Source organism: Dendrobates tinctorius, unplaced genomic scaffold (assembly GCF_039654945.1).
Source record: "Dendrobates tinctorius isolate UK_male_01 unplaced genomic scaffold, ASM3965494v1 ptg000136l, whole genome shotgun sequence".
Taxonomy (NCBI): domain Eukaryota; kingdom Metazoa; phylum Chordata; class Amphibia; order Anura; family Dendrobatidae; genus Dendrobates; species Dendrobates tinctorius.
This window is the reverse complement of record NW_027361804.1, coordinates 7404445-7428835: the sequence shown is the minus strand read 5'-3', so window position 1 is coordinate 7428835 and position 24391 is coordinate 7404445. Positions and strand designations below refer to the sequence as shown.

At 47.3% G+C, this 24391-nt stretch overlaps 1 protein-coding gene across 2 annotated transcripts in view; it reads left to right on the top strand.

Annotated features, from left to right (window-relative positions):
• Positions 1-17766: 17766 nt before the first annotated feature.
• Positions 17767-24391, top strand: part of TMTC1 (transmembrane O-mannosyltransferase targeting cadherins 1) — a 29234-nt gene continuing 22609 nt past the window's right edge. Inside the window, exons 1-2 of one of the 2 annotated variants that reach the window (XM_073544257.1) lie at positions 17767-18140; positions 23468-24232. In XM_073544257.1, coding sequence (XP_073400358.1) covers positions 23610-24232 — 623 coding nt within the window. In that variant the 5' untranslated portion in view covers positions 17767-18140; positions 23468-23609. The remainder of the gene's footprint in view (positions 18141-23467; positions 24233-24391) is intronic. The other variant, XM_073544258.1, reaches the window with a different exon arrangement.

Here is a 24391-nt window from a genome sequence, read left to right as displayed (position 1 = left end):
TTGTATATAGAGGGCGCACAGACACGTGCTGGGACTTGTAGTTGTATATAGAGGGAGCACAGACACATGCTGGGACTTGTAGTTGTATATAGAGGGCGCACAGACACAGGCTGGGACTTGTAGTTGTATATAGAGGGCGCACAGACACAGGCTGGGACTTGTAGTTGTATATAGAGGGAGCACAGACACAGGCTGGGACTTGTAGTTGTATATAGAGGGAGCACAGACACGTGCTGGGACTTGTAGTTGTATATAGAGGGAGCACAGACACGTGCTGGGACTTGTAGTTGTATATAGAGGGCGCACAGACACGTGCTGGGACTTGTAGTTGTATATAGAGGGAGCACAGACACATGCTGGGACTTGTAGTTGTATATAGAGGGAGCACAGACACGTGCTGGGACTTGTAGTTGTATATAGAGGGAGCACAGACACATGCTGGGACTTGTAGTTGTATATAGAGGGCGCACAGACACGTGCTGGGACTTGTAGTTGTATATAGAGGGAGCACAGACACATGCTGGGACTTGTAGTTGTATATAGAGGGAGCACAGACACATGCTGGGACTTGTAGTTGTATATAGAGGGAGCACATACACGTGCTGGGACTTGTAGTTGTATATAGAGGGAGCACAGACACGTGCTGGGACTTGTAGTTGTATATAGAGGGAGCACAGACACGTGCTGGGACTTGTAGTTGTATATAGAGGGAGCACAGACACATGCTGGGACTTGTAGTTGTATATAGAGGGCGCACAGACACATGCTGGGACTTGTAGTTGTATATAGAGGGAGCACAGAGACGTGCTGGGACTTGTAGTTGTATATAGAGGGAGCACAGACACATGCTGGGACTTGTAGTTGTATATAGAGGGAGCACAGACACGTGCTGGGACTTGTAGTTGTATATAGAGGGAGCATAGACACGTGCTGGGACTTGTAGTTGTATATAGAGGGAGCACAGACACATGCTGGGACTTGTAGTTGTATATAGAGGGAGCACAGAGACGTGCTGGGACTTGTAGTTGTATATAGAGGGAGCACAGACACATGCTGGGACTTGTAGTTGTATATAGAGGGAGCACAGACACATGCTGGGACTTGTAGTTGTACATAGAGGGAGCACAGACACATGCTGGGACTTGTAGTTGTATATAGAGGGAGCACAGAGACGTGCTGGGACTTGTAGTTGTATATAGAGGGAGCACAGACACATGCTGGGACTTGTAGTTGTATATAGAGGGAGCACAGACACATGCTGGGACTTGTAGTTGTATATAGAGGGAGCACAGACACATGCTGGGACTTGTAGTTGTATATAGAGGGAGCACAGACACAGGCTGGGACTTGTAGTTGTATATAGAGGGCGCACAGACACATGCTGGGACTTGTAGTTGTATATAGAGGGCACACAGACACATGCTGGGACTTGTAGTTGTATATAGAGGGAGCACAGAGACGTGCTGGGACTTGTAGTTGTATATAGAGGGAGCACAGACACAGGCTGGGACTTGTAGTTGTATATAGAGGGCGCACAGACACATGCTGGGACTTGTAGTTGTATATAGAGGGAGCACAAACACAGGCTGGGACTTGTAGTTGTATATAGAGGGCGCACAGACACAGGCTGGGACTTGTAGTTGTATATAGAGGGAGCACAGACACAGGCTGGGACTTGTAGTTGTATATAGAGGGAGCACAGACACAGGCTGGGACTTGTAGTTGTATATAGAGGGAGCACAGACACAGGCTGGGACTTGTAGTTGTATATAGAGGGCGCACAGACACAGGCTGGGACTTGTAGTTGTATATAGAGGGAGCACAGACACATGCTGGGACTTGTAGTTGTATATAGAGGGAGCACAGACACATGCTGGGACTTGTAGTTGTATATAGAGGGCGCACAGACACAGGCTGGGACTTGTAGTTGTATATAGAGGGAGCACAGACACATGCTGGGACTTGTAGTTGTATATAGAGGGCGCACAGACACAGGCTGGGACTTGTAGTTGTATATAGAGGGAGCACAGACACAGGCTGGGACTTGTAGTTGTATATAGAGGGTGCACAGACACATGCTGGGACTTGTAGTTGTATATAGAGGGAGCAGAGACACATGCTGGGACTTGTAGTTGTATATAGAGGGCGCAGAGACACATGCTGGGACTTGTAGTTGTATATAGAGGGAGCACAGACACATGCTGGGACTTGTAGTTGTATATAGAGGGAACACAGACACGTGCTGGGACTTGTAGTTGTATATAGAGGGAGCACAGACACATGCTGGGACTTATAGTTGTATATAGAGGGCGCACAGACACTGGCTGGGACTTGTAGTTGTATATAGAGGGAGCACAGACACATGCTGGGACTTGTAGTTGTATATAGAGGGCGCACAGACACAGGCTGGGACTTGTAGTTGTATATAGAGGGAGCACAGACACAGGCTGGGACTTGTAGTTGTATATAGAGGGTGCACAGACACATGCTGGGACTTGTAGTTGTATATAGAGGGCGCAGAGACACATGCTGGGACTTGTAGTTGTATATAGAGGGAGCACAGACACATGCTGGGACTTGTAGTTGTATATAGAGGGAGCACAGACACGTGCTGGGACTTGTAGTTGTATATAGAGGGAGCACAGACACGTGCTGGGACTTGTAGTTGTATATAGAGGGCGCACAGACACAGGCTGGGATTTGTAGTTGTATATAGAGGGAGCACAGACACAGGCTGGGACTTGTAGTTGTATATAGAGGGAGCACAGACACAGGCTGGGACTTGTAGTTGTATATAGAGGGCGCACAGACACAGGCTGGGACTTGTAGTTGTATATAGAGGGAGCACAGACACAGGCTGGGACTTGTAGTTGTATATAGAGGGAGCACAGACACAGGCTGGGACTTGTAGTTGTATATAGAGGGAGCACAGACACGTGCTGGGACTTGTAGTTGTATATAGAGGGAGCACAGCCACAGGCTGGGACTTGTAGTTGTATATAGAGGGCGCACAGACACATGCTGGGACTTGTAGTTGTATATAGAGGGAGCACAGACACGTGCTGGGACTTGTAGTTGTATATAGAGGGAGCACAGACACATGCTGGGACTTGTAGTTGTATATAGAGGGCGCACATACACATGCTGGGACTTGTAGTTGTATATAGAGGGAGCACAGACACGTGCTGGGACTTGTAGTTGTATATAGAGGGAGCACAGACACATGCTGGGACTTGTAGTTGTATATAGAGGGAGCACATACACATGCTGGGACTTGTAGTTGTATATAGAGGGCGCACAGACACGTGCTGGGACTTGTAGTTGTATATAGAGGGAGCACAGACACGTGCTGGGACTTGTAGTTGTATATAGAGGGAGCACATACACATGCTGGGACTTGTAGTTGTATATAGAGGGCGCACAGACACATGCTGGGACTTGTAGTTGTATATAGAGGGAGCACAGACACATGCTGGGACTTGTAGTTGTATATAGAGGGCGCACAGACACGTGCTGGGACTTGTAGTTGTATATAGAGGGAGCACATACACATGCTGGGACTTGTAGTTGTATATAGAGGGCGCACAGACACATGCTGGGACTTGTAGTTGTATATAGAGGGAGCACAGACACATGCTGGGACTTGTAGTTGTATATAGAGGGCGCACAGACACGTGCTGGGACTTGTAGTTGTATATAGAGGGAGCACAGACACAGGCTGGGACTTGTAGTTGTATATAGAGGGAGCACAGACACGTGCTGGGACTTGTAGTTGTATATAGAGGGAGCACAGACACATGCTGGGACTTGTAGTTGTGTATAGAGGGAGCACAGACACATGCTGGGACTTGTAGTTGTATATAGAGGGAGCACAGACACATGCTGGGACTTGTAGTTGTATATAGAGGGAGCACAGACACATGCTGGGACTTGTAGTTGTATATAGAGGGAGCACAGACACATGCTGGGACTTGTAGTTGTATATAGAGGGCGCACAGACACATGCTGGGACTTGTAGTTGTATATAGAGGGAGCACAGACACATGCTGGGACTTGTAGTTGTGTATAGAGGGCGCACAGACACATGCTGGGACTTGTAGTTGTATATAGAGGGAGCACAGACACATGCTGGGACTTGTAGTTGTATATAGAGGGAGCACAGACACATGCTGGGACTTGTAGTTGTATATAGAGGGAGCACAGACACATGCTGGGACTTGTAGTTGTATATAGAGGGCGCACAGACACATGCTGGGACTTGTAGTTGTATATAGAGGGAGCACAGACACATGCTGGGACTTGTAGTTGTATATAGAGGGCGCACAGACACATGCTGGGACTTGTAGTTGTATATAGAGGGAGCACAGACACAGGCTGGGACTTGTAGTTGTATATAGAGGGAGCACAGACACAGGCTGGGACTTGTAGTTGTATATAGAGGGAGCACAGACACGTGCTGGGACTTGTAGTTGTATATAGAGGGCGCACAGACACATGCTGGGACTTGTAGTTGTATATAGAGGGAGCACAGACACAGGCTGGGACTTGTAGTTGTATATAGAGGGAGCACAGACACAGGCTGGGACTTGTAGTTGTATATAGAGGGCGCACAGACACAGGCTGGGACTTGTAGTTGTATATAGAGGGAGCACAGACACAGGCTGGGACTTGTAGTTGTATATAGATGGCGCACAGACACAGGCTGGGACTTGTAGTTGTATATAGAGGGAGCACAGACACAGGCTGGGACTTGTAGTTGTATATAGAGGGAGCACAGACACGTGCTGGGACTTGTAGTTGTATATAGAGGGAGCACATACACATGCTGGGACTTGTAGTTGTATATAGAGGGCGCACAGACACATGCTGGGACTTGTAGTTGTATATAGAGGGAGCACAGACACATGCTGGGACTTGTAGTTGTATATAGAGGGCACACAGACACATGCTGGGACTTGTAGTTGTATATAGAGGGAGCACAGACACAGGCTGGGACTTGTAGTTGTATATAGAGGGAGCACAGACACAGGCTGGGACTTGTAGTTGTATATAGAGGGAGCACAGACACGTGCTGGGACTTGTAGTTGTATATAGAGGGAGCACAGACACAGGCTGGGACTTGTAGTTGTATATAGAGGGAGCACAGACACAGGCTGGGACTTGTAGTTGTATATAGAGGGAGCACAGACACATGCTGGGACTTGTAGTTGTATATAGAGGGAGCACAGACACATGCTGGGACTTGTAGTTGTATATAGAGGGAGCACAGACACATGCTGGGACTTGTAGTTGTATATAGATGGCGCACAGACACATGCTGGGACTTGTAGTTGTATATAGAGGGCGCACAGACACAGGCTGGGACTTGTAGTTGTATATAGAGGGAGCACAGACACATGCTGGGACTTGTAGTTGTATATAGAGGGAGCACAGACACATGCTGGGACTTGTAGTTGTATATAGAGGGAGCACAGACACGTGCTGGGACTTGTAGTTGTATATAGAGGGCGCACAGACACATGCTGGGACTTGTAGTTGTATATAGAGGGAGCACAGACACGTGCTGGGACTTGTAGTTGTATATAGAGGGCGCACAGACACATGCTGGGACTTGTAGTTGTATATAGAGGGAGCACAGACACGTGCTGGGACTTGTAGTTGTATATAGATGGCGCACAGACACAGGCTGGGACTTGTAGTTGTATATAGAGGGAGCACAGACACGTGCTGGGACTTGTAGTTGTATATAGAGGGAGCACAGACACATGCTGGGACTTGTAGTTGTATATAGATGGCGCACAGACACATGCTGGGACTTGTAGTTGTATATAGAGGGAGCACAGACACATGCTGGGACTTGTAGTTGTATATAGAGGGCGCACAGACACATGCTGGGACTTGTAGTTGTATATAGAGGGCGCACAGACACATGCTGGGACTTGTAGTTGTATATAGAGGGCGCACAGACACATGCTGGGACTTGTAGTTGTATATAGAGGGCGCACAGACACAGGCTGGGACTTGTAGTTGTATATAGAGGGCGCACAGACACAGGCTGGGACTTGTAGTTGTATATAGAGGGCGCACAGACACAGGCTGGGACTTGTAGTTGTATATAGAGGGAGCACAGACACATGCTGGGACTTGTAGTTGTATATAGAGGGAGCACAGACACATGCTGGGACTTGTAGTTGTATATAGAGGGAGCACGGACACATGCTGGGACTTGTAGTTGTATATAGAGGGGGCAAAGACACATGCTGGGACTTGTAGTTGTATATAGAGGGCACACAGACACATGCTGGGACTTGTAGTTGTATATAGAGGGAGCACAGACACAGGCTGGGACTTGTAGTTGTATATAGAGGGAGCACAGACACGTGCTGGGACTTGTAGTTGTATATAGAGGGAGCACAGACACATGCTGGGACTTGTAGTTGTATATAGAGGGAGCACAGACACAGGCTGGGACTTGTAGTTGTATATAGAGGGAGCACAGACACGTGCTGGGACTTGTAGTTGTATATAGAGGGAGCACAGACACATGCTGGGACTTGTAGTTGTATATAGAGGGCGCACAGACACAGGCTGGGACTTGTAGTTGTATATAGAGGGCGCACAGACACAGGCTGGGACTTGTAGTTGTATATAGAGGGAGCACAGACACAGGCTGGGACTTGTAGTTGTATATAGAGGGAGCACAGACACAGGCTGGGACTTGTAGTTGTATATAGAGGGGGCAAAGACACATGCTGGGACTTGTAGTTGTATATAGAGGGCACACAGACACATGCTGGGACTTGTAGTTGTATATAGAGGGAGCACAGACACAGGCTGGGACTTGTAGTTGTATATAGAGGGAGCACAGACACGTGCTGGGACTTGTAGTTGTATATAGAGGGAGCACAGACACAGGCTGGGACTTGTAGTTGTATATAGAGGGAGCACAGACACGTGCTGGGACTTGTAGTTGTATATAGAGGGAGCACAGACACAGGCTGGGACTTGAAGTTGTATATAGAGGGCGCACAGACACAGGCTGGGACTTGTAGTTGTATATAGAGGGAGCACAGACACAGGCTGGGACTTGTAGTTGTATATAGAGGGAGCACAGACACGTGCTGGGACTTGTAGTTGTATATAGAGGGAGCACAGACACATGCTGGGACTTGTAGTTGTATATAGAGGGAGCACAGACACAGGCTGGGACTTGTAGTTGTATATAGAGGGAGCACAGACACGTGCTGGGACTTGTAGTTGTATATAGAGGGCGCACAGACACAGGCTGGGACTTGTAGTTGTATATAGAGGGAGCACAGACACAGGCTGGGACTTGTAGTTTTATATAGAGGGAGCACAGACACAGGCTGGGACTTGTAGTTGTATATAGAGGGAGCACAGACACATGCTGGGACTTGTAGTTTTATATAGAGGGAGCACAGACACAGGCTGGGACTTGTAGTTGTATATAGAGGGAGCACAGACACATGCTGGGACTTGTAGTTGTATATAGAGGGCGCACAGACACATGCTGGGACTTGTAGTTTTATATAGAGGGCGCACAGACACAGGCTGGGACTTGTAGTTTTATATAGAGGGAGCACAGACACAGGCTGGGACTTGTAGTTGTATATAGAGGGAGCACAGACACATGCTGGGACTTGTAGTTTTATATAGAGGGAGCACAGACACAGGCTGGGACTTGTAGTTGTATATAGAGGGAGCACAGACACATGCTGGGACTTGTAGTTTTATATAGAGGGAGCACAGACACAGGCTGGGACTTGTAGTTGTATATAGAGGGAGCACAGACACATGCTGGGACTTGTAGTTTTATATAGAGGGAGCACAGACACATGCTGGGACTTGTAGTTGTATATAGAGGGAGCACAGACACAGGCTGGGACTTGTAGTTGTATATAGAGGGAGCACAGACACAGGCTGGGACTTGTAGTTGTATATAGAGGGAGCACAGACACATGCTGGGACTTGTAGTTGTATATAGATGGCGCACAGACACATGCTGGGACTTGTAGTTGTATATAGAGGGAGCACAGACACATGCTGGGACTTGTAGTTGTATATAGAGGGCGCACAGACACATGCTGGGACTTGTAGTTGTATATAGAGGGCGCACAGACACATGCTGGGACTTGTAGTTGTATATAGAGGGCGCACAGACACATGCTGGGACTTGTAGTTGTATATAGAGGGCGCACAGACACAGGCTGGGACTTGTAGTTGTATATAGAGGGCGCACAGACACAGGCTGGGACTTGTAGTTGTATATAGAGGGCGCACAGACACAGGCTGGGACTTGTAGTTGTATATAGAGGGAGCACAGACACATGCTGGGACTTGTAGTTGTATATAGAGGGAGCACAGACACATGCTGGGACTTGTAGTTGTATATAGAGGGAGCACGGACACATGCTGGGACTTGTAGTTGTATATAGAGGGGGCAAAGACACATGCTGGGACTTGTAGTTGTATATAGAGGGCACACAGACACATGCTGGGACTTGTAGTTGTATATAGAGGGAGCACAGACACAGGCTGGGACTTGTAGTTGTATATAGAGGGAGCACAGACACGTGCTGGGACTTGTAGTTGTATATAGAGGGAGCACAGACACATGCTGGGACTTGTAGTTGTATATAGAGGGCGCACAGACACAGGCTGGGACTTGTAGTTGTATATAGAGGGAGCACAGACACGTGCTGGGACTTGTAGTTGTATATAGAGGGAGCACAGACACATGCTGGGACTTGTAGTTGTATATAGAGGGCGCACAGACACAGGCTGGGACTTGTAGTTGTATATAGAGGGCGCACAGACACAGGCTGGGACTTGTAGTTGTATATAGAGGGAGCACAGACACAGGCTGGGACTTGTAGTTGTATATAGAGGGAGCACAGACACAGGCTGGGACTTGTAGTTGTATATAGAGGGGGCAAAGACACATGCTGGGACTTGTAGTTGTATATAGAGGGCACACAGACACATGCTGGGACTTGTAGTTGTATATAGAGGGAGCACAGACACAGGCTGGGACTTGTAGTTGTATATAGAGGGAGCACAGACACGTGCTGGGACTTGTAGTTGTATATAGAGGGAGCACAGACACAGGCTGGGACTTGTAGTTGTATATAGAGGGAGCACAGACACATGCTGGGACTTGTAGTTGTATATAGAGGGAGCACAGACACATGCTGGGACTTGAAGTTGTATATAGAGGGCGCACAGACACAGGCTGGGACTTGAAGTTGTATATAGAGGGCGCACAGACACAGGCTGGGACTTGTAGTTGTATATAGAGGGAGCACAGACACAGGCTGGGACTTGTAGTTGTATATAGAGGGAGCACAGACACAGGCTGGGACTTGTAGTTGTATATAGAGGGCGCACAGACACAGGCTGGGACTTGTAGTTGTATATAGAGGGAGCACAGACACAGGCTGGGATTTGAAGTTGTATATAGAGGGCGCACAGACACAGGCTGGGACTTGTAGTTGTATATAGAGGGAGCACAGACACAGGCTGGGACTTGTAGTTGTATATAGAGGGAGCACAGACACGTGCTGGGACTTGTAGTTGTATATAGAGGGAGCACAGACACATGCTGGGACTTGTAGTTGTATATAGAGGGAGCACAGACACAGGCTGGGACTTGTAGTTGTATATAGAGGGAGCACAGACACGTGCTGGGACTTGTAGTTGTATATAGAGGGCGCACAGACACAGGCTGGGACTTGTAGTTGTATATAGAGGGAGCACAGACACAGGCTGGGACTTGTAGTTTTATATAGAGGGAGCACAGACACAGGCTGGGACTTGTAGTTGTATATAGAGGGAGCACAGACACATGCTGGGACTTGTAGTTTTATATAGAGGGAGCACAGACACAGGCTGGGACTTGTAGTTGTATATAGAGGGAGCACAGACACATGCTGGGACTTGTAGTTGTATATAGAGGGCGCACAGACACATGCTGGGACTTGTAGTTGTATATAGAGGGAGCACAGACACATGCTGGGACTTGTAGTTTTATATAGAGGGAGCACAGACACATGCTGGGACTTGTAGTTGTATATAGAGGGAGCACAGACACAGGCTGGGACTTGTAGTTGTATATAGAGGGAGCACAGACACAGGCTGGGACTTGTAGTTGTATATAGAGGGAGCACAGACACAGGCTGGGACTTGTAGTTGTATATAGAGGGAGCACAGACACAGGCTGGGACTTGTAGTTGTATATAGAGGGAGCACAGACACATGCTGGGACTTTTAGTTGTATATAGAGGGAGCACAGACACATGCTGGGACTTGTAGTTTTATATAGAGGGAGCACAGACACAGGCTGGGACTTGTAGTTGTATATAGAGGGAGCACAGACACATGCTGGGACTTGTAGTTTTATATAGAGGGAGCACAGACACAGGCTGGGACTTGTAGTTGTATATAGAGGGAGCACAGACACAGGCTGGGACTTGTAGTTGTATATAGAGGGAGCACAGACACATGCTGGGACTTGTAGTTTTATATAGAGGGAGCACAGACACATGCTGGGACTTGTAGTTGTATATAGAGGGCGCACAGACACAGGCTGGGACTTGCAGTTGTATATAGAGGGCGCACAGACACATGCTGGGACTTGTAGTTGTATATAGAGGGCGCACAGACACAGGCTGGGACTTGTAGTTGTATATAGAGGGAGCACAGACACAGGCTGGGACTTGTAGTTGTATATAGAGGGAGCACAGACACAGGCTGGGACTTGTAGTTGTATATAGAGGGAGCACAGACACATGCTGGGACTTGTAGTTGTATATAGAGGGAGCACAGACACATGCTGGGACTTGTAGTTGTATATAGAGGGAGCACAGACACATGCTGGGACTTGTAGTTGTATATAGATGGCGCACAGACACATGCTGGGACTTGTAGTTGTATATAGAGGGCGCACAGACACATGCTGGGACTTGTAGTTGTATATAGAGGGAGCACAGACACGTGCTGGGACTTGTAGTTGTATATAGATGGCGCACAGACACAGGCTGGGACTTGTAGTTGTATATAGAGGGAGCACAGACACGTGCTGGGACTTGTAGTTGTATATAGAGGGAGCACAGACACATGCTGGGACTTGTAGTTGTATATAGATGGCGCACAGACACATGCTGGGACTTGTAGTTGTATATAGAGGGAGCACAGACACATGCTGGGACTTGTAGTTGTATATAGAGGGCGCACAGACACATGCTGGGACTTGTAGTTGTATATAGAGGGCGCACAGACACATGCTGGGACTTGTAGTTGTATATAGAGGGCGCACAGACACATGCTGGGACTTGTAGTTGTATATAGAGGGCGCACAGACACAGGCTGGGACTTGTAGTTGTATATAGAGGGCGCACAGACACAGGCTGGGACTTGTAGTTGTATATAGAGGGCGCACAGACACAGGCTGGGACTTGTAGTTGTATATAGAGGGAGCACAGACACATGCTGGGACTTGTAGTTGTATATAGAGGGAGCACAGACACATGCTGGGACTTGTAGTTGTATATAGAGGGAGCACGGACACATGCTGGGACTTGTAGTTGTATATAGAGGGGGCAAAGACACATGCTGGGACTTGTAGTTGTATATAGAGGGCACACAGACACATGCTGGGACTTGTAGTTGTATATAGAGGGAGCACAGACACAGGCTGGGACTTGTAGTTGTATATAGAGGGAGCACAGACACGTGCTGGGACTTGTAGTTGTATATAGAGGGAGCACAGACACATGCTGGGACTTGTAGTTGTATATAGAGGGCGCACAGACACAGGCTGGGACTTGTAGTTGTATATAGAGGGAGCACAGACACAGGCTGGGACTTGTAGTTGTATATAGAGGGAGCACAGACACGTGCTGGGACTTGTAGTTGTATATAGAGGGAGCACAGACACATGCTGGGACTTGTAGTTGTATATAGAGGGAGCACAGACACAGGCTGGGACTTGTAGTTGTATATAGAGGGAGCACAGACACGTGCTGGGACTTGTAGTTGTATATAGAGGGAGCACAGACACATGCTGGGACTTGTAGTTGTATATAGAGGGCGCACAGACACAGGCTGGGACTTGTAGTTGTATATAGAGGGCGCACAGACACAGGCTGGGACTTGTAGTTGTATATAGAGGGAGCACAGACACAGGCTGGGACTTGTAGTTGTATATAGAGGGAGCACAGACACAGGCTGGGACTTGTAGTTGTATATAGAGGGGGCAAAGACACATGCTGGGACTTGTAGTTGTATATAGAGGGCACACAGACACATGCTGGGACTTGTAGTTGTATATAGAGGGAGCACAGACACAGGCTGGGACTTGTAGTTGTATATAGAGGGAGCACAGACACGTGCTGGGACTTGTAGTTGTATATAGAGGGAGCACAGACACATGCTGGGACTTGTAGTTGTATATAGAGGGCGCACAGACACAGGCTGGGACTTGTAGTTGTATATAGAGGGCGCACAGACACAGGCTGGGACTTGTAGTTGTATATAGAGGGAGCACAGACACAGGCTGGGACTTGTAGTTGTATATAGAGGGAGCACAGACACATGCTGGGACTTGTAGTTGTATATAGAGGGAGCACAGACACATGCTGGGACTTGTAGTTGTATATAGAGGGAGCACAGACACAGGCTGGGACTTGTAGTTGTATATAGAGGGAGCACAGACACATGCTGGGACTTGTAGTTGTATATAGAGGGAGCACAGACACAGGCTGGGACTTGTAGTTGTATATAGAGGGGGCAAAGACACATGCTGGGACTTGTAGTTGTATATAGAGGGCACACAGACACATGCTGGGACTTGTAGTTGTATATAGAGGGAGCACAGACACAGGCTGGGACTTGTAGTTGTATATAGAGGGAGCACAGACACGTGCTGGGACTTGTAGTTGTATATAGAGGGAGCACAGACACAGGCTGGGACTTGTAGTTGTATATAGAGGGAGCACAGACACATGCTGGGACTTGTAGTTGTATATAGAGGGAGCACAGACACAGGCTGGGACTTGAAGTTGTATATAGAGGGCGCACAGACACAGGCTGGGACTTGTAGTTGTATATAGAGGGAGCACAGACACAGGCTGGGACTTGTAGTTGTATATAGAGGGCGCACAGACACAGGCTGGGACTTGTAGTTGTATATAGAGGGAGCACAGACACAGGCTGGGACTTGAAGTTGTATATAGAGGGCGCACAGACACAGGCTGGGACTTGTAGTTGTATATAGAGGGAGCACAGACACAGGCTGGGACTTGTAGTTGTATATAGAGGGAGCACAGACACGTGCTGGGACTTGTAGTTGTATATAGAGGGAGCACAGACACATGCTGGGACTTGTAGTTGTATATAGAGGGAGCACAGACACAGGCTGGGACTTGTAGTTGTATATAGAGGGAGCACAGACACGTGCTGGGACTTGTAGTTGTATATAGAGGGCGCACAGACACAGGCTGGGACTTGTAGTTGTATATAGAGGGAGCACAGACAAAGGCTGGGACTTGTAGTTGTATATAGAGGGAGCACAGACACAGGCTGGGACTTGTAGTTTTATATAGAGGGAGCACAGACACAGGCTGGGACTTGTAGTTGTATATAGAGGGAGCACAGACACATGCTGGGACTTGTAGTTGTATATAGAGGGCGCACAGACACAGGCTGGGACTTGTAGTTGTATATAGAGGGAGCACAGACAAAGGCTGGGACTTGTAGTTGTATATAGAGGGAGCACAGACACAGGCTGGGACTTGTAGTTTTATATAGAGGGAGCACAGACACAGGCTGGGACTTGTAGTTGTATATAGAGGGAGCACAGACACAGGCTGGGACTTGTAGTTTTATATAGAGGGAGCACAGACACAGGCTGGGACTTGTAGTTGTATATAGAGGGAGCACAGACACATGCTGGGACTTGAAGTTGTATATAGAGGGCGCACAGACACAGGCTGGGACTTGTAGTTGTATATAGAGGGAGCACAGACAAAGGCTGGGACTTGTAGTTGTATATAGAGGGAGCACAGACACAGGCTGGGACTTGTAGTTTTATATAGAGGGAGCACAGACACAGGCTGGGACTTGTAGTTGTATATAGAGGGAGCACAGACACATGCTGGGACTTGTAGTTGTATATAGAGGGAGCACAGACACATGCTGGGACTTGTAGTTGTATATAGAGGGAGCACAGACACATGCTGGGACTTGTAGTTTTATATAGAGGGAGCACAGACACATGCTGGGACTTGTAGTTGTATATAGAGGGAGCACAGACACAGGCTGGGACTTGTAGTTGTATATAGAGGGAGCACAGACACAGGCTGGGACTTGTAGTTGTATATAGAGGGAGCACAGACACAGGCTGGGACTTGTCGTTGTATATAGAGGGAGCACAGACACAGGCTGGGACTTGTAGTTGTATATAGAGGGAGCACAGACACATGCTGGGACTTGTAGTTGTATATAGAGGGAGCACAGACACATGCTGGGACTTGTAGTTTTATATAGAGGGAGCACAGACACAGGCTGGGACTTGTAGTTGTATATAGAGGGAGCACAGACACATGCTGGGACTTGTAGTTTTATATAGAGGGAGCACAGACACAGGCTGGGACTTGTAGTTGTATATAGAGGGAGCACAGACACAGGCTGGGACTTGTAGTTGTATATAGAGGGAGCACAGACACATGCTGGGACTTGTAGTTTTATATAGAGGGAGCACAGACACATGCTGGGACTTGTAGTTGTATATAGAGGGCGCACAGACACAGGCTGGGACTTGCAGTTGTATATAGAGGGCGCACAGACACATGCTGGGACTTGTAGTTGTATATAGAGGGCGCACAGACACAGGCTGGGACTTGTAGTTGTATATAGAGGGAGCACAGACACAGGCTGGGACTTGTAGTTGTATATAGAGGGCGCACAGACACAGGCTGGGACTTGTAGTTGTATATAGAGGGCGCACAGACACAGGCTGGGACTTGTAGTTGTATATAGAGGGAGCACAGACACAGGCTGGGACTTGTAGTTGTATATAGAGGGCGCACAGACACATGCTGGGACTTGTAGTTGTATATAGAGGGCGCACAGACACATGCTGGGACTTGTAGTTGTATATAGAGGGCGCACAGACACATGCTGGGACTTGTAGTTGTATATAGAGGGCGCACAGACACAGGCTGGGACTTGTAGTTGTATATAGAGGGAGCACGGACACATGCTGGGATTGTAGTTGTATATAGAGGGAGCACAGACACAGGCTGGGACTTGTAGTTGTATATAGAGGGCGCACAGACACATGCTGGGACTTGTAGTTGTATATAGAGGGCGCACAGACACAGGCTGGGACTTGTAGTTGTATATAGAGGGAGCACAGACACAGGCTGGGACTTGTAGTTGTATATAGAGGGCGCACAGACACATGCTGGGACTTGTAGTTTTATATAGAGGGAGCACAGACACATGCTGGGACTTGTAGTTGTATATAGAGGGAGCACAGACACGTGCTGGGACTTGTAGTTGTATATAGAGGGAGCACAGACACGTGCTGGGACTTGTAGTTGTATATAGAGGGAGCACAGACACATGCTGGGACTTGTAGTTGTATATAGAGGGAGCACAGACACAGGCTGGGACTTGTAGTTGTATATAGAGGGCGCACAGACACGTGCTGGGACTTGTAGTTGTATATAGAGGGAGCACAGACACAGGCTGGGACTTGTAGTTGTATATAGAGGGCGCACAGACACGTGCTGGGACTTGTAGTTGTATATAGAGGGAGCACAGACACATGCTGGGACTTGTAGTTGTATATAGAGGGAGCACAGACACAGGCTGGGACTTGTAGTTGTATATAGAGGGCGCACAGACACATGCTGGGACTTGTAGTTGTATATAGAGGGAGCACAGACACGTGCTGGGACTTGTAGTTGTATATAGAGGGAGCTCAGACACGTGCTGGGACTTGTAGTTGTATATAGAGGGAGCACAGACACATGCTGGGACTTGTAGTTGTATATAGAGGGAGCACAGACACAGGCTGGGACTTGTAGTTGTATATAGAGGGCGCACAGACACAGGCTGGGACTTGTAGTTGTATATAGAGGGAGCACAGACACATGCTGGGACTTGTAGTTGTATATAGAGGGAGCACAGACACATGCTGGGACTTGTAGTTGTATATAGAGGGCGCACAGACACATGCTGGGACTTGTAGTTGTATATAGAGGGAGCACAGACACATGCTGGGACTTGTAGTTGTATATAGAGGGCGCACAGACACAGGCTGGGACTTGTAGTTGTATATAGAGGGCGCACAGACACAGGCTGGGACTTGTAGTTGTATATAGAGGGCGCACAGACACAGGCTGGGACTTGTAGTTGTATATAGAGGGAGCACAGACACAGGCTGGGACTTGTAGTTGTATATAGAGGGAGCACAGACACAGGCTGGGACTTGTAGTTGTATATAGAGGGAGCACAGACACATGCTGGGACTTGTAGTTGTATATAGAGGGAGCACAGACACATGCTGGGACTTGTAGTTGTATATAGAGGGAGCACAGACACATGCTGGGACTTGTAGTTGTATATAGAGGGAGCACAGACACAGGCTGGGACTTGTAGTTGTATATAGAGGGAGCACAGACACAGGCTGGGACTTGTAGTTGTATATAGAGGGAGCACAGACACATGCTGGGACTTGTAGTTGTATATAGAGGGAGCACAGACACATGCTGGGACTTGTAGTTGTATATAGAGGGAGCACAGACACATGCTGGGACTTGTAGTTGTATATAGAGGGAGCACAGACACATGCTGGGACTTGTAGTTGTATATAGAGGGAGCACAGACACAGGCTGGGACTTGTAGTTGTATATAGAGGGAGCACAGACACATGCTGGGACTTGTAGTTGTATATAGAGGGAGCACAGACACATGCTGGGACTTGTAGTTGTATATAGAGGGAGCACAGACACATGCTGGGACTTGTAGTTGTATATAGAGGGAGCACAGACACATGCTGGGACTTGTAGTTGTATATAGAGGGAGCACAGACACATGCTGGGACTTGTAGTTGTATATAGAGGGAGCACAGACACATGCTGGGACTTGTAGTTGTATATAGAGGGTGCACAGACACAGGCTGGGACTTGTAGTTGTATATAGAGGGAGCACAGACACAGGCTGGGACTTGTAGTTGTATATAGAGGGCGCACAGACACATGCTGGGACTTGTAGTTGTATATAGAGGGAGCACAGACACATGCTGGGACTTGTAGTTGTATATAGAGGGAGCACAGACACATGCTGGGACTTGTAGTTGTATATAGAGGGAGCACAGACACATGCTGGGACTTGTAGTTGTATATAGAGGGAGCACAGACACATGCTGGGACTTGTAGTTGTATATAGAGGGAGCACAGACACAGGCTGGGACTTGTAGTTGTATATAGAGGGAGCACAGACACATGCTGGGACTTGTAGTTGTATATAGAGGGAGCACAGACACATGCTGGGACTTGTAGTTGTATATAGAGGGAGCACAGACACAGGCTGGGACTTGTAGTTGTATATAGAGGGAGCAAAGACACAGGCTGGGACTTGTAGTTGTATATAGAGGGAGCACAGACACATGCTGGGACTTGTAGTTGTATATAGAGGGAGCACAGACACAGGCTGGGACTTGTAGTTGTATATAGAGGGCGCACAGACACAGGCTGGGACTTGTAGTTGTATATAGAGGGAGCACAGACACAGGCTGGGACTTGTAGTTGTATATAGAGGGCGCACAGACACAGGCTGGGAGTTGTAGTTGTATATAGAGGGCGCACAGACACAGGCTGGGACTTGTAGTTCCCGCACAGCTCCTGAGTCCAGGCCCCTGCACAGGCTGCACTGAGGATGCGCGGGGAGGAGGCGGCTGATGTGTTTGCAGCTGTGCGGGGAGGAGAAGAGAGAGAGAGAGACAGCACCGAGACTGCAGGTCCCACAGAGACTCCTCTGAGGCCTCTACCTGCACCGAGACACCTGCGACACTGCAGCCAGCACCGTAACCTCTGACAGCTCCGAGACTGCAGGTATCCACAGAGATCACAGAGAGCTGACTGTCACAGGAGAGACGACACCTACATCGAGAGACAGCACAATAGGTGCACTGGATATAGACCGTTTACATGGAAGAGACCGCACCGACATGAAGACATTGCTGTAGACAGAGGCTGCGGTAGAGAGACCTCACCTGGATGAGGAGACTGCAGGGTTACGCACGGGCATTAGAGAGACTGCACCTATAGGAAGAGAGAGACATTGATGTAGCAGCGAGACTGCTCTCTCTAGGGACAGTTTATGGACTGCAGGGACTGCACATAGAGACAGTCTGGACTATATAGAGAGGAGAGAGAGACCGACAGACAGTCAGAGACAACAGTACAAGGACTGCTGGAGAGACAGCACTGATACATTGTATATACAGACTGCTGGAGAGACGGCTCTGATACATTGTATATACGGACTGCTGGAGAGACAGCACTGATACATTGTATATACGGACTGCTGGAGAGACAGCTCTGATACATTGTATATACAGACTGCTGGAGAGACAGCACTGATACATTGTATATACGGACTGCTGGAGAGACAGCACTGATACATTGTATATACAGACTGCTGGAGAGACAGCACTGATACATTGTATATATAAGGACTGCTGGAGAGACAGCACTGATACATTGTATATACGGACTGCTGGAGAGACAGCACTGATACATTGTATATACGGACTGCTGGAGAGACAGCACTGATACATTGTATATACGGACTGCTGGAGAGACAGCACTGATACATTGTATATACGGACTGCTGGAGAGACAGCACTGATACATTGTATATACAGACTGCTGGAGAGACGGCTCTGATACATTGTATATACGGACTGCTGGAGAGACAGCACTGATACATTGTATATACGGACTGCTGGAGAGACAGCTCTGATACATTGTATATACAGACTGCTGGAGAGACAGCACTGATACATTGTATATACGGACTGCTGGAGAGACAGCACTGATACATTGTATATACAGACTGCTGGAGAGACAGCACTGATACATTGTATATATAAGGACTGCTGGAGAGACAGCACTGATACATTGTATATACGGACTGCTGGAGAGACAGCACTGATACATTGTATATACGGACTGCTGGAGAGACAGCACTGATACATTGTATATACGGACTGCTGGAGAGACAGCTCTGATACATTGTATATACGGACTGCTGGAGAGACAGCACTGATACATTGTATATACAGACTGCTGGAGAGACAGCACTGATACATTGTATATATAAGGACTGCTGGAGAGACAGCACTGATACATTGTATATACGGACTGCTGGAGAGACAGCACTGATACATTGTATATACGGACTGCTGGAGAGACAGCACTGATACATTGTATATACGGACTGCTGGAGAGACAGCTCTGATACATTGTATATACGGACTGCTGGAGAGACAGCACTGATACATTGTATATACGGACTGCTGGAGAGACAGCACTGATACATTGTATATACGGACTGCTGGAGAGACAGCACTGATACATTGTATATATAAGGACTGCTGGAGAGACAGCTCTGATACATTGTATATACGGACTGCTGGAGAGACAGCACTGATACATTGTATATATAAGGACTGCTGGAGAGACAGCTCTGATACATTGTATATACAGACTGCTGGAGAGACAGCACTGATACATTGTATATACGGACTGCTGGAGAGACAGCACTGATACATTGTATATATAAGGACTGCTGGAGAGACAGCACTGATACATTGTATATATAAGGACTGCTGGAGAGACAGCTCTGATACATTGTATATACAGACTGCTGGAGAGACAGCTCTGATACATTGTATATACGGACTGCTGGAGAGACAGCACTGATACATTGTATATATAAGGACTGCTGGAGAGACAGCTCTGATACATTGTATATACAGACTGCTGGAGAGACAGCACTGATACATTGTATATATAAGGACTGCTGGAGAGACGGCTCTGATACATTGTATATACAGACTGCTGGAGAGACAGCACTGATACATTGTATATATAAGGACTGCTGGAGAGACAGCTCTGATACATTGTATATACAGACTGCTGGAGAGACAGCACTGATACATTGTATATACGGACTGCTGGAGAGACAGCACTGATACATTGTATATACAGACTGCTGGAGAGACAGCACTGATACATTGTATATACGGACTGCTGGAGAGACGGCTCTGATACATTGTATATACGGACTGCTGGAGAGACAGCACTGATACATTGTATATACGGACTGCTGGAGAGACAGCACTGATACATTGTATATACGGACTGCTGGAGAGACAGCTCTGATACATTGTATATACGGACTGCTGGAGAGACAGCACTGATACATTGTATATACAGACTGCTGGAGAGACAGCACTGATACATTGTATATATAAGGACTGCTGGAGAGACAGCTCTGATACATTGTATATACGGACTGCTGGAGAGACGGCTCTGATACATTGTATATACAGACTGCTGGAGAGACAGCACTGATACATTGTATATACGGACTGCTGGAGAGACAGCTCTGATACATTGTATATACGGACTGCTGGAGAGACAGCACTGATACATTGTATATACGGACTGCTGGAGAGACAGCTCTGATACATTGTATATACGGACTGCTGGAGAGACAGCACTGATACATTGTATATACGGACTGCTGGAGAGACAGCTCTGATACATTGTATATACGGACTGCTGGAGAGACAGCACTGATACATTGTATATATAAGGACTGCTGGAGAGACAGCACTGATACATTGTATATATAAGGACTGCTGGAGAGACAGCACTGATACATTGTATATATAAGGACTGCTGGAGAGACGGCTCTGATACATTGTATATATAAGGACTGCTGGAGAGACGGCTCTGATACATTGTATATATAAGGACTGCTGGAGAGACAGCTCTGATACATTGTATATACGGACTGCTGGAGAGACAGCTCTGATACATTGTATATACGGACTGCTGGAGAGACGGCTCTGATACATTGTATATACAGACTGCTGGAGAGACAGCACTGATACATTGTATATACGGACTGCTGGAGAGACAGCTCTGATACATTGTATATACAGACTGCTGGAGAGACAGCACTGATACATTGTATATACAGACTGCTGGAGAGACAGCTCTGATACATTGTATATACGGACTGCTGGAGAGACGGCTCTGATACATTGTATATACGGACTGCTGGAGAGACGGCTCTGATACATTGTATATACGGACTGCTGGAGAGACAGCACTGATACATTGTATATACGGACTGCTGGAGAGACGGCTCTGATACATTGTATATACAGACTGCTGGAGAGACAGCTCTGATACATTGTATATACGGACTGCTGGAGAGACAGCACTGATACATTGTATATACGGACTGCTGGAGAGACAGCTCTGATACATTGTATATACGGACTGCTGGAGAGACGGCTCTGATACATTGTATATACAGACTGCTGGAGAGACAGCACTGATACATTGTATATACAGACTGCTGGAGAGACAGCTCTGATACATTGTATATATAAGGACTGCTGGAGAGACAGCTCTGATACATTGTATATCCAGACTGTTGGAGAGACAGCACTGATACATTGTATATATAAGGACTGTTGGAGAGACAGCACTGATACATTGTATATATAAGGACTGCTGGAGAGACAGCACTGATACATTGTATATATAAGGACTGCTGGAGAGACGGCTCTGATACATTGTATATATAAGGACTGCTGGAGAGACAGCTCTGATACATTGTATATATAAGGACTGCTGGAGAGACAGCACTGATACATTGTATATATAAGGACTGCTGGAGAGACAGCACTGATACATTGTATATATAAGGACTGCTGGAGAGACAGCACTGATACATTGTATATACGGACTGCTGGAGAGACGGCTCTGATACATTGTACATACAGACTGCTGGAGAGACAGCACTGATACATTGTATATATAAGGACTGCTGGAGAGACAGCACTGATACATTGTATATATAAGGACTGCTGGAGAGACAGCACTGATACATTGTATATATAAGGACTGCTGGAGAGACAGCACTGATACATTGTATATACGGACTGCTGGAGAGACGGCTCTGATACATTGTACATACAGACTGCTGGAGAGACAGTTCTGATACATTGTATATCCAGACTGTTGGAGAGACAGCACTGATACATTGTGTATATACGGACTGCTGGAGAGACGGCTCTGATACATTGTGTATATACGGACTGCTGGAGAGACAGCACTGATACATTGTATATATAAGGACTGCTGGAGAGACGGCTCTGATACATTGTATATACGGACTGCTGGAGAGACGGCTCTGATACATTGTGTATATATAAGGACTGCTGGAGAGACGGCACTGATACATTGTATATATAAGGACTGCTGGAGAGACAGCTCTGATACATTGTAAATACAGACTGCTGGAGAGACGGCTCTGATACATTGTACATACAGACTGCTGGAGAGACGGCTCTGATACATTGTGTATATATAAGGACTGCTGGAGAGACGGCACTGATACATTGTATATATAAGGACTGCTGGAGAGACAGCACTGATACATTGTATATACGGACTGCTGGAGAGACAGCACTGATACATTGTATATATAAGGACTGCTGGAGAGACGGCTCTGATACATTGTATATATAAGGACTGCTGGAGAGACAGCTCTGATACATTGTACATACAGACTGCTGGAGAGACGGCACTGATACATTGTATATATAAGGACTGCTGGAGAGACGGCTCTGATACATTGTGTATATATAAGGACTGCTGGAGAGACAGCACTGATACATTGTATACATAGAGGTATATATGTGTATATTGTGGTTGTCTGTAGAGACAGCTGGACTATGAAGAGCTGACAGCTGATTTAAAGAGACAGTAAAGTCAGAACTGGTGTCAGAGAGGGCAGCTGAGGATTAGAGTGATCCTATTTCATAGACAGCTTTCCTTTAGAAGTGTCTGATGATCATATGTGACATCTCGCCCGTAGACAGCTGTCCTGTGGTAGCCACCCAGAATAAGGGAGACAGCAGAACAGTTATGTCTGGAAGAGTTGTGGGTTGAATAATGGGAATCTCTGGCTAGACAGGAAGGGGTTTAGAAACTTTTTCAACAGCATTAGATTTGGGAATCCATGGAAAGGTGGGAAGCTACTGGTTCACGAGACGTCACCATGCAACAAAAATTATTTAATGTGGAACACCCCTTTAAGAGAGTTGATAATAAGATATAATATTTTTCAGGTGCAAATTCTGGAATGCCGATGAAGGGTAACGATCGAATTGTTGGGCACCAGATGTACCCTGTGGTTTCGAGGATGAGACGCTTGGGTTCATTCCTCGGAGAGCAGAAGTAGACCTCCGAACGTGAAAAAAATCATGATGGATGAAGGACACTTCCCCCTCAATATGTGAGACAACACCTACCTTGGAGAGTATGAGAAGTGTTGGCCAAGTCATCCTTGAAAATGTCTCCTATGATCAAGTGCAAGACGTTGTTAAGGAGAAACCATACAACATGGCCAACGATGGAAGAAACAACAGCCAAAGACAAGTATCGAGCAACGGCGCCCACCACAGAAGTCATAAGAACCTCCGAATGTTGCCCCCTGGAAACGGGCGCAGTATCACCAGCACCACCCATGGAGGTCACACTGGTGGTGGAATGACACCAAAACCCACCACCAATGGATTATCCAAGACCCAGTACATGGGTCGACCCCAAATTGCCGATTCCAAAGGGATGTCCAGGAGGACTGGAGAACCTCCAATGGTGGAGAACCTTGGCATCTGGGTTTTTGCAGTTCCAGCTGTTGTTGCCGGTCTATGCTTTGCCCGGTCTTTGTTTGGCGAGTTCGTCCATGATGATGTATGGGCGATACTCAATAATCCGGACAGCCGAGGAGAGACCAACCTGTCCACCATCTTTAAGAATGACTTCTGGGGCAAGGCCATGGATGACAACACGAGCCATAAGTCCTACCGACCCCTGTGTGTCCTCAGCTTCAGGTAATTCTGGGCACTGGGGTCAGGGTGGGCATCGAACTAGTAATGGGCAAATACTACATCCCCCTGTAGTAGAAAAAGTCGAGACCTCCAGGACTCCACGAGGAACTAGGCACCACCAAAATCTCCTGGAAGACATTGTGTCTGTAAGGTTTTCTATAC